General features: G+C 47.2%; 1 protein-coding gene across 2 annotated transcripts in view; it reads right to left on the bottom strand.

The window, feature by feature from the left end:
* Nucleotides 1–7,791: 7,791 nt before the first annotated feature.
* Nucleotides 7,792–17,198, bottom strand: part of LOC144110119 (tyrosine-protein kinase SYK-like) — a 122,918-nt gene continuing 113,511 nt past the window's right edge. Inside the window, exon 18 of one of the 2 annotated variants that reach the window (XM_077642940.1) lies at nt 7,792–15,444. In XM_077642940.1, the coding sequence (XP_077499066.1) occupies nt 15,375–15,444 (70 nt within the window). In that variant the 3' untranslated portion in view covers nt 7,792–15,374. The remainder of the gene's footprint in view (nt 15,445–17,198) is intronic. The other variant, XM_077642941.1, reaches the window with a different exon arrangement.

Here is a 17,198-nt window from a genome sequence, read left to right on the forward strand (position 1 = left end):
TCGCAAAATAATGCCTGGTTAGGAGAGTGGTATGATATCCTGTGGCGTCGAGGGGGAATCATTGGTTCCGCTTGGTATTTTGTTATGTAAATGTGATAGCTGGCCACGTGTTCAGAACCGAATTCACGGTGCTCCGTTGCTGTACGCATGGCATTAGCTTGGGTATTGACTCTCGACTTCCACAGATAAGGAATTCCAGGTATTGGCTTTTTACAACACAGTGGTGCAACTGTCGACTTCCACAATCGACGAATTTCACTAAGTCCCAGCTAGTCTTCTGCCGGCTCTCATTTAAGCGTTTTCTGCCTCCGAAGGCACAATCGTTCCAGCAATGTCCGCTATCTTCTTTCCGGTTGTTTCCTCCAGCATGGTTTGCGATGCCTTCGACGCCATTGTGGGCTCTACTGCCCTTACCTGTGCTAAGAAGAGTGAGTGTATCTTGGTGCCGACCGTTGCACAGTTCCAGTGACCAAAGACCACATCACACCATGGACAGCGAACTAACACTAATCGGTCGAGCCCGTCGTGTTACGCTGTGGCATGAAGCCTGCTCATTCTGAGGAAGGTCCATCAGTTTTAGTCGCGGCGCAGAGTAGCCGTGCTCTTGGAGAGAGGGCTCGTCCCTGTGTAGAGTCTCAAGTTCGGGCTATAATTAATTAGGCTTTCTACAAACGAGTGCCGCATTTTGGTGGAACTGCTTTCAGATCATGTGACGGTGATCGGCTTCTGCAGGGGCCATCGAGCACTGCTCCTAGCTTCTCGCATTCATCGCGTGATCCGACACGACAGAACCTGTACCGCGTTTCACCGACGGAGCGTAAGATAATAGACGAACTGCTAACACGCGGAATTATCCAAGAATCTTCAAGCCGTTGGGCGGTTCCTGTTATCCTTGTTAAAAAGAAAAATAACACGTGTAGGTTGCGTGCAGGCTATTGTCGCCTAAATGCTGTGAGAAAAAAAAAACAACGTGTGTACCCGGCATCAGGCATAGACGATGCCGTCGATTGCCTTTACTCAGCTTCATACCTTTCCTCTGTTAATATGAGATCGGATTATCAAGAACCCGACTCACAAAAAAACGACATTTGTAACACCCGAACAATATTATGAATTTAACGTGATGCCATCTGGACTGTGCGTTGCGCTTGCTCGTTTGAAAGATTCATCAACACATTTTTGCGCTGTCTGCAGTGGCAAATTTGTTTGTGTTATTTGCATGATGTTGTGATCTTTGGGATCACATTTAGCGTGCATCACACGTGCGTCGCCATTGTCCTTGACTTGAAAGCGGAGGCCTAGTCCTTAACTCTTTGCAATATCGTTTTGGGGAACTTCAGACGATTGTTTTCAGTCACTTGGCTGATAAGGAAGATGGAGGCTCTCACAGACTTTACACCGGCGTAGTGCGAGATGCAACTTCTCAGCTTTTTTAGGATTTTGCTCTTATTTTCTCCGTTTTATGCCCAGGTTTCGCGACGTCGTCTACCCTCTCACATGCCTCCTGCGCAAAGACGCGTCATTCAAGTTGACCTCTGTGACTCTGCTTTGCGCCATCTGAAATTTATTCTGGCGTCGGGCCCTTTCCTGTGCCATTTCTACAGAACCTTCTGCTCCCATTGAAGTGCACACCGAGGCCATCGGTGTCGTAATTGACGCAGTGCTCACACATCGCCACGGCAGCGATCAGCATATGATCGCTTATGGCAGTCATTCGTCCTGGAAATCAGAACGGAACTACACAATTACCAAACAGCCGCCGTGGTGGCTCAGTGGTTATGGCGCTCGGCTGCTAACCCGAAAGACGCGGTTTCGAACCTGGCCGCGGTGGTCGAATTTTGATGGAGGCAAAATGCTAGAGGTCCGTGTACTGTTTGATGTCAGTGCGCGTTAAAGAACCCCAGGCAGTCCAAATTTCCGGAGCCGTTCACTACGGCGTCCCCCATAGCCTCAGTCGCTTTGGTACGTTAAACCCCCATAAACAAAACCAAACCTGTCATACTCTTTTCCACGTGTTATCGTGAGTGTCGACCACCTAACACTTTAATGTGAAACAGCCGCCATATACCGTCTGCCACTGTTTCCGATGTGTCTGTTCTGCGATTTCTCCTCCGACACCGCCCTCCTTGAGTTCTCATCAGTTATCGTGGGCGCCAGTTTACCGCGACTGCTATTGAGAAACGACTTCTCTCCACGTGCAATTTCATTCAGTGGCCTCGTAGAACGCACAAACCGCACGCTCACAACTGTGCAGACCATATACGTCAATTCTGTTCATAAGAACTTGTATGAGGTCCTCCTTCTCATTACGTTTGCGTAACATACTGTGCAACATGCGACAACGGGAGGCCCTTTTACCTTCTTTGCGCGCGCGCACCCCGCAGCTGTATCGACACCATCCTTCCTTTTTCCCTCCATGACTAGTCTTTTATCGCCTCCACTCACTGGAGAGCTGAGGAAGCTCGTTGACTTCCCCGCATCCGCATTTTCGACCCTCGGACCGCTCCAAGCAACGCTACGACATCAGTCGCCAGCCTATCTCCAATGACACTGGCGATCTAGTGTGGTCGTGGACGCCGCTCCAGAAGCGCCGTTTTTGTCAGGAGGTCCTGTTCCACGACACTGGCCCTTGTGCTTGAGCGCATCAGTGATTTGAACCATATACGTTGTATCGCGCGTTACTGAAAATGGCCGATGTTCGCGCCAGACCCGGTGGTGCATGTCGCTAGACTCAAAAGATTCAACCCACGAGACCCTACTTATCTCGCTCCGGGGGCTTCGTCTGCGGATAGGGAAATGTTACGTGGTTTGTGTCGACGACGAAGCGGAGGGAAGGAGGAGCGTAGAGGTGGAATAGGCTGGTCGGCCTCGACGCACTGAGTTCTCTGTCCCCCTCACATAACGTTGTAAAGAACTCTTCAGTACATACTGAGGAAGTAACAGTATTAAACATTACGTTACAGTCACAAGTAAAAAATATTAGCGCAGTGACGTCACCGGAGAAGCGAAAATCGCACCGGACGGCTGGCGCGGCGCCGTGCTTTGCGAACACACCTGGCACGTAGGCTATCGGCGCGTATTCGCAACCACAGCGCCGAACATTGCTGTCTTCTGCTCCGGTGGCACGTCGCTAATGCTAATCTTTTCTACTCGCGACTGTACAGGAAATAAACAGCGCCAAAGCGCCTGCCAACAGAAAAGCAGCACCGACAACGCACAGCGCTCACATTTAATCCTTTGATAACGGGCGTCAGACCATAGGCTACGGTAAGACATGTCGAGTGCTGTCTATCGCCGTATGCGGCGCATCACAGACCAACAACGTGGTATGGCCATCGCAGTCCCAACGTATACCGCAGAAGGTCGGAAATTCGGATAGTATTTTTGGCTCTTCTGTGCTTCTTCGTGCTGTTTATTTCTAGACAAAAAGCCAGCGGCCAGCGTCTACACGTATTCGACAGATAACTTCGTTAAGTTCGGGACCCATAGCTGGCCCTGTAAATTCGCCTGTATCGGACTGCGTATGATACACGCGGCGTTTTTCTGGGATTAAGATCCTGCAAGAGAGCACTGCTTTGCTCTCATTCAATCGCTGTCGCAAGGGCTTAGTGGTTATGGCCTTCCGCTGCTGACCACTCGGACGTGAGATCAAATTTTGGCCGGCTTTTGATGGAAGAGAGGGGCCCAAGTTGACTGCATGTTGTATGGAGTCAATGTACCTTAAAGCAATGCAGACACCAAATTTTTGGGAGTGAGCTTTTGATCTGGAATGATGCCTACGACATTACTAAAGAGGATCACCTTGTGGAGTTCGTCAAAGCTCAATAAATATTTTTTAATTTAATTGTTTTCCTATTTAGTTTCAGCCAAGGTTTCAGTTTCCAGGTAGTGGCTGCCACGTCACAAGTGAAAATGGCATCACGTGACGAATACTCAAGCTGAAATATAATCGCTACTTTGCCGTTTTAATTCCTTTAATTCATTCAGACCCTTAGGCTAAAGTGCTACAGAAGCTGCAATGGCTAATGTATTGCAGTTTTTGTATGCTTCACGTGACCTGAGGCTCACTTGTAACGTCACAACCATATTTTGACTGTTGAAACCGAAACAGGAACTAAATGGAAAACTAAATTCTGTTTAAGTTAGGTACCGAGCCTAGGGGAATTTTGCGTGGTGTTTCCTGTTTACTAATGTCTACATACCAATCCAAATGGAAAATACACTTCGAGAATTTCGGTGCCCCTACCGCTTTATGAAACCCCTGATGGTCGGAAAAATTCCGGAGTCCGCCATAAAACGTGCTCATGTTGATTCCTATCTCTTTGAGGGCTGCTTAATACGAAGGAAACTATGCTACTTTGACCATACTCACCACATAACTGCACAGGTTCTAAAAGTACCCTACGACCAGCCTTCTAAACAGCTTTATATATCTCCAACTTCTGCCGGCCCTACAAAGGACGGAATCATCCTGTTACAATATTGGGCCGATTACCTGTGCTGCTTGGGCAATTTCCAGAAATGCCGCGGCTGAGATTCCATTGTTTGATATATTGGATAAATTCTTCATAGCCAGGACTCAGGAAGTGATAGCAGGAGCACAGGCTGACTAACTGCGAACACCAGACTGATTTTTGAACCTCTGGTAAACAAGACAAATTTGTTCGGCATTACTGCTACCCACATTTTTAAACAGCAGAATGGAACACCTTTGCTTAACAGTAATTAGGTGCCAGTGGCACATTTAGAAGCTACTAACACCAGTTATTTGCATTTACTGGAACTTCAGTCTACGTCACCCTTGTGTAGAGCGCTCGAGTAATGTGAACCACTTAGTAAAACTGAAATCAGAAAGCAGTCCTTTGTTTTCGGGCAAAGTACTCATGCCCACCTTGCTCGCAGGTTTTTGTGGCTCTACTTCCGGGATGTACAAGATATAAACCACGACGAGATGTCAGTTCTTGCGCAAAAGACTTCCACTACAGCACTCTACATAACGGTAAGAGAGACTGAATACTGTTCCGTCAGCGTCAATTGAAACACGATCACAAAACACAAAACTATGAGTGCCCGGAGAAAAAATACAGGCGATGCACGTTAACACTTTTAAAGACCAGTCTTCACAACTTCTAAGTGATTGTCAACTAAGCTTGTATTCAATCTCATTCAACAAAGATATTCTTGTTTTGCAGTTCATGTTTTGATTGTTTTTGATTGTCCTGTTCTCGTTTCATGTGATTTTGTTTGCCATTTCAAGAAAGCTAGTGCTATGTTTTCGCCTCGTCACCAACTGTAACTTGTACCCCATATCTCACTCTGCGCAAAATATTCCTTATGCTGGGAAGCGTATGATCAGTACTTGAAGCAGCAACTATACGCGAATACGTACCTTTTCGCTGTAATCTGGTGTTGGCAACGTCACCATTTTCGTTTTTGTTGTTGAGGCCTTTTCATTACACTTCTCTGACAACCGAACAATAATCGCCAATGCACTAACTTTTCCTAGAGGAGCCTTATCAGTCGATCGGCAGGATCAAAAAGTGGCAGCCGCTGATAACGTACGACATCATGGGGCCATTAAGGGCAGGCTGCAATGCTTTTATATCTACATGGCACAACTTCCTATTTCTGACGCTGGGTGCAAGCTGCCAGCATTGCAACAAGGCGAGCGAGGCTGCGTGAGTCAAGTTTTCGCACAATTTCACGAAGTGGACGAAGAAATAAGTTTGAAACTTGGCTCTCTAGTCCCTGTTCTTTGGAGCGAATTTTCCCTTTCAGTCCCTTTCCATGTAGATTTTTTCGCAGGACTAGAAACCAAATGTGCCACTGCGCTCTTCGGGACAGTACTTGGGCGGTGCACGCTAAAACGTTAGTCCTCGTGGAAAGGCTTTAAACCGGGGCCACTGCTGTGCAGAGGGCAGTCTCTCATTGAGTAAACTAACCAAGAGCTCACGTTATGTTAACGCGAGTTGTAACCAATGAGCAAATACAATACAGGCAGCTCGGACTAAGCCAAAGTGGTTACACTGCAGCGCTTTAGTTACGGTTAGGCGAATATTTCACAGTAGGGTATGTTATGTTCATGTACGATACGGTAATGTATGATATGGTATCGCCGGGTATGCTACAATATCTGTGGTGTGATACAATGTACTCTAAATACGAAATAACTGAAAATGGAGTGAGCTGTCTTTCAAGCGCACAACTACTTCAAGGGGCAGGGTGTGCTACCCGACCCTAGGTATACATTTCCATGACTTAAAATACGGAATACTTACGGCTGGCAAGGAAACAAATTCCCCCTTGAGAACATGCGAATTGCCAGCAGTTACGGATATTTTAACCGAGAGTTCATCTTCTCTATTTGTTCGCTTCAAGACCTCCTGCGCCGCATAGTACCAATGTATTATGTAACGACTGCTCTCCCCCCCTATTATGTAATGCCCTAAGCCAAGGGCCTTTAAAGGTAAATAAATGATGGTGATGATTTAAAAGCCTCCTCACATATCTAACTGAATCGACTTACTGCGCTTTGCAATGAGAATATACATCCGTTGTCAAGAGTAAGCATTCCGTACTTTCAGTGATCGAAATCTACTCCGCAACTTGGACAACATGCCCTGTTCCTAACAGGGAGTGCACTACAGGACATCTTACTGTCTTTTTGCACTCATAAAGGTTTGTTCCTGTTTAGAGTGTAGGCACGGTGTGGTATGTTATAATGTGGTACGGTACGATACGGATCAGTATGGTACTGTATGATATGGTATGACATGGTATGGTATCTGGTGCTTCATGTCCCAAAGGTGCACGTAGTTTCAGGAATGCCGTAGTGGATGGTTCAAGATTAATTTGAACTCTCGGAGGTTCTTTAGTTTTCCCTCGCACATCGTGCAGCGTGCGGATGATTTCGTCTTTCGCCTCCATAAAAATACAGCCGCCGAGGCCGTATTTCGGTAGAGCACGCGTCCTTGGGCTCAGCAGTCAAACCCCAAAGCCACAGAGACACCGTTTCAGTTAGACTGCGTATAAGTTTCCCTTTTAAGACTAGAGTTGATTTCGGTGTTGAATCCGGTGTGCAGGAAGCGATCACTTGAACTTGGAATTGTCTTGAAATTGTCTTTCTCTGCCTCTTCGGTCTTCAGTATAGGTACAGTGTGGTCCTGGAAATGTGCCGCGTGTCGAATCTAAACTTGTTGCACATAAATCTCGGGCGCAGATGTCTATAGCAGTGTCACGCTACCCAAACGTTTCGGAGCCTGCAGAAGTGCACAAACAAACCGTAGCAAGAATTATACCTGTTTTATTTCCTTCTATGTACATATGTACACAATTCACTCAGTCACACAGACGTGCACCAGTGTAAAAACGATGGCTATACAACGAGAGCCGGTAGCCGGCCTTTTTTTTTGTCTTACTTCCGTTACAGTATTGTACACACAGTGTGTTATCACAGCAGACCGAGTACTGCATGCCAAGAGCTACTCTGCAAACTAAACGCTAACCACCTAAGGGCGCTCTAGCGCCGCCCTGACTCAGCAGGGACAGCCGCTTGCGCACTGGAGCCGCTGGACTGCGCCGCCAATCTGGGCTACTCCTTTCTCGAGGCTACTACCATGCATTAAACACCAAGAAAAATTTCTGCTTGCTCTGGAGTGCCGGTAGACCGGAGTAGACGTGTTATTGGCCTAACATTGCTGTGGACAGCAGTGATTTAACGCTGTACCGAGGCCCCTAACTTCCCCGAGGTCCCTAGCACGTCTTCTCCTTGTGCTCAGGCTGAACTGCACTAGGGTCATTCGGAATTTTCATCATCTGCCTTGCGCCGCTAGGTGTCTCGAGGTTCGTGTAGCGCGTACTGTGTTGCAAACGAGTGTATGGCCGGGTACTTAGAAAAAAAATTGAGGCGTGTCGCGTTGCAGGTGTGACACTTCGGAATTTCTTTGAAATAAACAAGCATGCTAAGTCGTTTTCGCCTTCACTGCTTCGGATTGAAAGCGCCGTTTTTAATACATTGCTGGGCAATAAGAACGCACAAAGATTAAAAACTTTCATAGCGTTTAGAGCTATGAAATGTACCTGTTGCAAAACAGGGACACAACACATTTAACACGAGAAAGCTTTAAGCATATTTTCATTTTCTGTGCAGACGGATCTTGAGTTCGCTTATTAACGGTGCCTTACGCTAAACAGCCAGAATCTTTTTTATACCTGAGCCGTGGCCGTTATAGCAAATTTTTACGCCTGTTTAATAATAATAATAACCGGAGAAAGCGCATTCGGCGTGAGGGATGTAAGTGTCTGGCTGGCTCTACCGTCCTTTCCAAAGGCACACAGGCCAGTTCACTTGTGAACGCAGCTTTTTTCGGTTGGCTCCTGTATCAGTTTTACACTTTTAAGGACCGAACTTTCGCAAAATGTTAACAAATTTTTGGTTAGCAAGGAAGGAGTACCACCAGATGAATCTATGTCAGCTGCACCTTGAGGTACCGAGGCCCGAGCAGTTTTGCCAAAATTTGCGTACATTCGGCCGCAGAATCAGGTATGCGGACAAGAGTGGGGTAAGCTAAAAGCAGAAACGGAGGAAATGGAACGGAACATGTCAACCGGTTCCTTCGCGTCCACCTTACTTAGCTCCTATTGTAGTCTCCACCACACTAGAATCACCCGACGTACTTCGTAGCAGGGATACAGCGCATCAACAAAACAAATATCAAATGCAGACGCACACCACAAATTGAATAAGTACACACACGTAATTGATGAACCTATAGATATATTTTGCCAAGGGTAGATCGCAATGTAGCACAGCTGACAGCAAATAGCCGCGCTGCCATGGTCTCATCTTCACCCCCAAATTGAGGTGGTTCAACTGTTAATAGCAATTGTTCTTTATCTCGGCGTTTTGTGTAACACTGAAGAATTCCGCTTTGTATGCGTGCTTTTCTTGCTTTGCTCCTAAAAGGAATTAGCTGAGCGCTTTTTCCTCAGTCAGCTTCTTCAGATCTTGATTAATAATACTGTTTTCACTGGCCCGCTCCTTGGAACGGCCACGTCATCAAGGAGTACGAGACTAACGAAGGTGTATTGGTTAGTTGAGGCGTTTGTACAGCGCTTCAGAATGGAAACAAGAATTAAGCTGTTGATCAGCAATGAAGAAACATTGTGACAATGATGATATAAACATAATTTCCATTCATTGAAAAGGTACGCTCAAGAAGGGTTATGGAAGCAACGGCTGTACCGTTCATCCAGCATACGGAGCCATTGAGCGAAAACTGAGCTGTGTAAATTTGCTTGCAAGTGTCTATATGGAACTCCTGTGAGTTAGAAACTGTAAAGCGGTACAGTGTTACTTAAACAGCTGTATTCCAACTTTTGCATATGCTGCCATCTTTTTTAGCTGCTGAAGGGGAGACCTTGAAACGGCAGTGGCTGAAGTACTGCCGACTGCGCTTTTGCGACCAACCCTTAGAGCTCACATGGAGGAATTCAAAAGGCTTGCAGACAGCTTGCAGCCTGTCGCATTTGAACATGAGAAAGAATGTGAGCGGAAAACCGCTCTCATGAACATGCCTCCAAATCATAGTACGGCCGTGTTCACATTTTTTTCTTCACATTTTCGCCACTTACAAAAAAGCGATTGGGAACAAGGTCAAGTGCAAACATAAGTAAGCGGACCATGCAATCCTGTTCAGAGTGGATCATGACTGTCGTAGGAGAAATTAAGACACTGCATGTCCCTGGAGGAACCGTGCCAGCAGTCTCCACCAGCAAGTGATGTACCGCCTTTGCCAAAAGTAATCGAGCAGCCTGGGAGGAGCGGTCAGCGAATGGGAACCGGAGCGCCGCCGCTCGGCTGAGAGCCCGCTGCGGTCACGGCTGCTCGGTTACTTTTGGCAAAGGCAGTACATGCCAAAACACCAATTTTCATTGTGTAACGCGCAAATAGAGTTTGAAGGCTATGACATGCTCCACTTCGTGTTCTCACTTTTGCATGTGCTCGAAACTGCGCAACTTCAATCCCATCATCTCAGACATGGCCAGTGACTGTTGTTTCTCGATTCATTATATACAGCCACAGTTAAACAGAGGTAATTACATGATTTTTCAAGGAGAACGAGCCTCTTCCACCATAGCAGCATCACGACCGATAATAGAAGCGCCAGCATGGGGGCAGCACATTGCGCGGGCACCGCTGCTCTAGCACCTGCCGGGCACTATATCGCAAATAAAGTTATTGCACCAGCTTTCCATTCGACATCATTCCTCACAGAGGCTGGTCTTCATTGTAGTTCGCACCAACGGCAGGGATGACGTCGTGATATTAAGGCTCGTGTTAAAGTACCGCCTGTTGTATGTTGTTCGTGGATCTCACTTCTGATGTCGCGCGTGCACAAAAGTTGCTTCTCCCGAAATTTGTAGTCTAGGCCGGGAAAGAAAGCGGCCAGAAGGCGACGAACGCGGGGCATGTTTTCCCCTAACGGAAACATCGCCAGAAAAATGACAGTTTTCTGTAGACAAATGTAGAGCGATTTCTTTCTTCGCTCGCTCCTGCACTGGCTTTTTCATCTCACAGACCCAATAAATCTCTGATACGAGTGTTTCGATTCTGTTCAAAGAAGATGATCTTGCCCTTTACTGCTGATTCGCCAGTAATCGCTACGGCCACGTTGTCAACACTGCGGACTACTAATTTGGGGTGAAATTCGGCAGAAACAATTATTTACTAGCACCGACCCGTAGCGTTGTTGTCAGTATAGCGGCTGTTTGGCACCGCAGAAGGGCGCTTTCGTCACATGGCTGACAAGATTCCTGAGCAATAGATCTGATTGCGCCCCAGATTTGCAGACCAAAAAGCTTCATTACTAACTTAGCACGTGCCGCTGATCTTCAATGGCGCTGCGTCAACACTGAAAGGCTATTGCTGACAGATCATTTTTACATACAGGGCGACCGTTCTAGAATGACGACTTTCGTCATTTTCTTTTTTGTAACAGGATTCATACAAACGCGTCTTGATGACTTCACTACGTCGGTCGAGTTTTGGCTACTTTCAGGATGGCACGACCGTTAGACTGATATCCCATCACCATTACCCTTGCCGAACTGGAACAGCATCAATATAGTTCGAATCTTCTCCGGGAACGCCTTCTCCGCTGCGAACCATTTTTGCTGCTGTTTTGTACAGCGTGCAAGGAGTTGCTTTTATCAGCTGTGCGCGACAGATAGCGCAGGAAATGCAGTCAAGAATGCGAGAGCTGTTGCGGAGTACCAAAGCTACTTGATGTGATTCGATCAGCGGTGAAAACCCGCTGAACCTTTAGACCACTGAAAAGCTTCAGCTCACTCTAGGATGAATGAAAAAAAAAAGAAGCGATGACAAGGTATTAAGCACATACTTCAGCGTCCATAAATGTTTCCCATCCTCTAGCACTTCGTTACACTCTGAAACAGACGGCGTCATATTTCAAAGCAGCGTTTGCCGAGCGTGTGACTAACCGGAACGCCTTGGAAGAACTACGCTGGTGCTGTTCCTGCCGTTTTCGGTATACTCCAAGACCTATACGGGATCAAAGCCTCGCTTCAAAGTCTGCGAAGCTTCTGACCACAGCTAAGCATAACCCCTGAACAATGTGCGAACAAAAGCCTCCAGCAGCCAAAAGCCTGCTGGCTTCGTAGTCCAATGACCCCAGTGACGCAACCACAGACGACGGTGAACGACGGCACGTTAACAACACCCACCGAAAACTACTTTCCCGTCCCGAACGCAGTCGGGCGGGCTCCTTCAAGGCGCTACCGCTAGAGGGCTACACGAACCGTCCGCAGCTAAGGCCCCGCCTACTGGGCCTCAGGGACAATGCAAACGCCTGCCGCGTCCTGGCCGGCGATTGCGTTGTCAGTGCATAGATGCCTACAGCTTTCACCGGGCGTGCTGCTCTCTCAGCTGCAGGAGTGATGGCAATCGCGATGGCGGGAAGCGTCCGCTTCGACGTACCCAGTCTTTCCGTTTACATCGGAGCCGCACCTTAGTAGCAAGCTTTCTAAGGCTTTCTTCAGAGGGCGTTTTCGGGCTCAGTAACAATTTCTAGAAGTAGGATATTGACACCTGCGGCGGCATGCTCAACATGAAGTAGCGTGCAGTCGATGGTAGCAGACAGGGCCGAAGATAACGGTTAGCACCTATCTGTGCCTCGTCGTTCGTCAGTTATACTTCTACGTGGCAGCGCTCTTTCTATGACATTTCGTGGTCGCTAGCAACATAAAAACAACAAAGTTTAAAGCGCATTAACACTTCTTATTCATTTTTAGTGGCTTGAAAATATATTTCCGCGTTCCATCTGTTTATCAACCCTGATTTTACCTTTTCCAACAGATGCGATTTTGAAGAACCACTGGTTTTTGACCATTTTTACACGCTCGCCAATTTATTTGTACTGAATTATAGGGGAACTCATGGCGCTTTTGAGCAAATGGGACAACTAACGACGAGTAAACTTTTTTTTAGGGCCGATGCACCACGAAAGTTTAATCGAAAGAAAGGCTTGAGTGCTTTTCAGCGATATTTCTCACTTCTCCAAGCGGCATATCTGTTTCCTTTCTGCGTTCTGAGACGCTTATTTTTGACGAAGACTTGCCGCCAGTAACCCTGCTGGGTAAAGTGGATATGATATCACCACCCCGGAACGATAAACCAATAAAATTAGACGAATTATGAGTTGCTTTTTGCTGGCAGTGAACCTTGCAGAGACTACGGAAAGTCCAACTGCAAAACTACAATGGCGCGATGAAAAAGTTTTAATCTGCTTGCCAGGGTTAGTCGAAACAGAGTTGCGTCTAAAACATTTCCCTTCTCTCAGCCCATCCGAAGACCGGCAACACTGGAATTCCACACTAGTGAAGCAGCCGGTTTGTCAGAGATCACGCGAACTTGGAATTAAGAAATGTCCAGAAGCTCTCGCTGTGTGAACTCGTTTTGTGGATTGGAAATCGATTCATAACTCTCTCGCAAACATGTTATCACAAAGTGTAAATCTCAATTATGGTGTTTCTCACATTGGGGGCTACGCAGGCTTCTAATATGACACATTTTTAGTCAACCTCCTTTACCGAAAAACGAGCTCGACTTGCAAATGAAAAGATTTACAGTAGGCCTTTCATCCGCTCGAGAAAGAAAATTTTAATGAGCGGAAAGGAGGAGAGGTCGGCCGGTGGCAACATGACCCTGGCCTGCTACTCAAAGCGCCGGTAGGTGAGACGAGTTTTTGAATGGCTGATCGTTCTGCACCATTTCGGTACTGACTCACGCAAGCGTCTCTCGCAAACAGTAGCGCGAAGTTCCAAGTTTCTCAGCGAGGAGTTTTGGCTTCCAAAATGAACTTAGAAGAGATGATTTGAATGATGAATAGCAGAAGAGCTGACGTGAGCTGTACCTTTGAATCGCAATGAATGAAAATCATTTTGTTTCGGCAGATTTGCCAGAGTGGGACGGGTCGATGTAGTATTCATTTGAGCAAATATGAAGTACCGGCATGGCCATGACAGATAGCCAACGGATTTGCTTGAAACCTGCCGGACTTGTGAGGATTCGTCATTAAGGCCAGTAAGACCCATTCTGGAATACAAATAATTGCTCGAGCGTACAAATTCTGAAGCGAGAATGTGACCATGGCTCGATTCGACTGATTTCTGCTATATTGCATCTAATGGTTTCGCTCCCTAGATGGTAGCAATGCTTCTGGTTGAATAAGGAGTCTTGAAAGAAACTCGCGTGCATTCATATTGACAAACAGATTTAGAGGAACGCCACAAATAAACTGTAGGTAATAAGGGAGGATTCTTTGAAAGGATACTACAAAAACGAACTGCCAGTTTTTTTTTCTAATTCATTCAAGTTTAAATTTTTCTTGAGGAGCCTAGCATTGAAAACATCCGGGCTTCTACTCTGATGAAAAAAAAATGGATATCTCCTCAAGGCCTTAGGAATTTTAATTTGAATAAGGAGAAACAGAAACCAGATCTCCATGGAAGTGCCTTCAACAAGAACATACTTATATGCTGATTACAGCATATCAGCATAATTAAGGGATGATTTGTACCGAAGCGCATAAAACCGCCGCTGCTATCATCTGGAGGTTTTTTTCTGAGTGAAACTATAATAAACATAAAGTCTTCTAGTTTTAGAGAACAGTTCCACAATGAGGTTACCGCGGAAAGAGAAACTATCGTCAAAGCTTTTCGCTGCCGCACCAAATGCTACGCTTAGTTCTTTAGTTCTTCGAATGCTGCACTTGAAGCAAGAGGCTTCTGTGATGTCAGTGCAAGCATCACTAGGAAAATAGACGTTGTGGGGAACTCGCAACAAACGGCGTATCTAGTTCAACATGGCCCATCGTTCTCTTTATCAACAATCGTAGCAAAGCCTGCCGGCTGGGCCTTTTTCAACCGTTTATGTAAGGGGCTAGCGCCAACTTCTTTCAAGACTACTGGTCACGGAAGCTCGGTAATGCGTTTTGTAACTCCCCAAAGACGTCCCCATTACTGCCGTCGAAAAAAATGGCGCATGTTCTCCGTCATGGTGGACATAGCTGCGAGATCACCACCAGATGGAATGTTTTAATGTCGCTTTCACCCTTAGTGACCGCGGTTCGAATCCACTTGATTTAAATTTACTCTGAGAGTTCGGTCGGCTCTAACGGCTGTTATTCATTATTCCTGAGAGGGGCTGGCAAAACCCAACTTTCTGCATCCTTCCTCTGGCCGCCATTTTGTGTTCCTCTTGCAGGAAATACGCGTTGGTATGTGCCTTGCAAACGAAACGCCCATGCGTTTCATGATGCCTTCATAAGTTCTAATCAACAAATTAAAAGACCCGCCTTTCGGTCCCACCCAAGATGGAAGTTCAGTCGCCAAAGCGCTCGCAAAAAATGTACCTCGGCGAATCGAAAGTCTGCTAGATTTGGCGGGCCCTTGGTTCATTCCATTCGCCGCGCCCTCTGGAAGGGTAAAAGCTCTGTGGGCGAGCGCAGGTAACGGTTTTGCGGAGGTACCGGACGCCCGTGGCAGCTTAGAAACATGGCGTGGATCGTTGGAATAGAACAGCCTTTGAAAGTTGATGGAGTAGGATATCCTTCGAAACGCTCCGTTTGACGCGTGCCTCCGCGGAGAGCGATGGAAGCGTTTGTGAGCATTTGTCGTTAGTTGCACGCATCTTGCGGGTGTTTCCGAGTCTACAGTGCGATAAAAACATCACAGATTGGTGCCTTGAGGTACTGTCCGCTTGGCTGAGCCGGCTGTACCGGTGACGTCCGGTGGATGGCGCTGATGGCTGCGCAGTGGCGCTCTGTCTTTTCGGTCGCATCACGGGCGCCGGGTCAAGTGCATTCTTCGAGTGCCTCCCGAAGCGTGGCGCAGATTTCCGTGAATGTGGGTCGGTCGTCGGGCCTGGGAGGAAAAAATAACTTGCGATATAGAAACTTGAACGTGCTCAATGACTAGGAGTCAGATATGCATTGTCATTTACCATAAAACACAGTCTATAAAAGCACTAAAAGCTTGGGACCGCATCGGTGGCCTGGTGGTTTGAGCATCCGCCTCGCATGCGGGAGGTGCGGGGTTCGATCCCCAGTGCCGCCTGGTACCCACCGGTGACACAACGGGGACAAGCCTTCCCCTGGCCTGGTGCTCGGCTTCTTTAGGGCTTATTCACACTTGAGAGTCGCAGAGGTCGCGCGACTATTTTGGTCGAAAAGCGACAGTCGCGGGCCAGTCGCTCGCTGCTCGATTTTGCAGCCCCGCGACTGCGAGTCGCAAACCACTGAACCAATCAGCGAGCGAGCCGACCTTTCGGCAACGATGCCGCTCGCGGGTGCGCCAAGCGACGAACTGCGCTATCTGCTCCTTGGCTGCCGTAGTCGTCGCTAAGCCTATCCGGTTTCACATCGATTCCGCAGCTGAGAGCGTTTCACAACTGACCAGCGCTGTAACAAGGATGCTACTTTCGTTACGGCTTTATTGTCAGCCCGTCTCATGATAATATAAAAATATGCTCGATTTCCGCGACGCCTTCAGCAGCGGAGAAAGCAGACGCCAGGCGATCGAGCCGCTTTGGCCAACAACAGCAAAGCGGCTATGAGAAGAAATTTGCTTGTATCCAGCAGCTCGGTATTGGCAAACCACCCTCAAAACTGATTCATTTTTGAATTTCGACTTCCCAGAGCATGGTATGAACTCGAACAAACAACATACTAGCGCATTTTTCTGACGCTAGCGGCTGGCTGGCAGGACGCTTGTACGGCCGCGGTGCACATTGCCGCTATATCTTCCTCTTCGCTCAGGTCGTCGCAGCACATTGCTAATATCGAAGGACCAGAGTACTTTGGAGGGCCAAGCGCGAGCGCAGGAGACGCGGCCAAAGCAGACGAAACTCTCGAAAGCGCGCGAACGGCGTCATTCCCAAGAGTTCTCATTTCAAACGAGAATCGAACGAGAAGGCGACCCACAGGTCGCCCTTGGAAGTGTGAAAATCGGTGTTGTCGAACTGCGGTGTAGTCGCAGGCGACTGCTGGTCGCGCGACTTCTGCGACTCTGAAGTGTGAATGAGCCCTTAGGGTTAATTGTTTGGGAAAAGGGCGCTTTACCCCACCTTGAGAAGGAACATTATACCTTGTGCCATGGCGCTCTTTAGCCCCAGATGCTCTTGCGCCATAAAAAAATCACACTAAAAGCCTGGGCAGAGTTATTTGGCACATATCGACGTTTCAGAGTAGTACGAGAGAGTATGAGCTGTATGAAACAGACCGCATGTCCACTTCTGCGTCTTCGCGGTCTTTCACGCTTCTTTTACTTGGAAAAGCACTTATTTCACTCGAGCATCCACTGGCGTTATCTGATCCTAAAAAATCACTAGGTTGTAGTATTTTTAAAAACCTTATTAGACGAAATTGAATTTTGACTTTGCCTTGCACTTGCGGCCGCCTGGAAGGTTATCTTCTCTTGCTAAACATATCTGTGCATTTATGTCCTGCATGCCGATAGCTGGCAGGTAAAAAGTTTTGATTTCTCCCTTGTGCTATTTCTGACCTATTTCATTCGACCCACGTGTATTTAATGAGATTGAAATCACTAGTAAATGTTGAAAAAGTTTGAACACATAATTTACTATACTTAATTAGCTGTAACTTTCCCGCTCAGTAACA

The sequence above is a fragment of the Amblyomma americanum genome, chromosome 11 (assembly GCF_052857255.1).
Source record: "Amblyomma americanum isolate KBUSLIRL-KWMA chromosome 11, ASM5285725v1, whole genome shotgun sequence".
Classification (NCBI taxonomy): domain Eukaryota; kingdom Metazoa; phylum Arthropoda; class Arachnida; order Ixodida; family Ixodidae; genus Amblyomma; species Amblyomma americanum.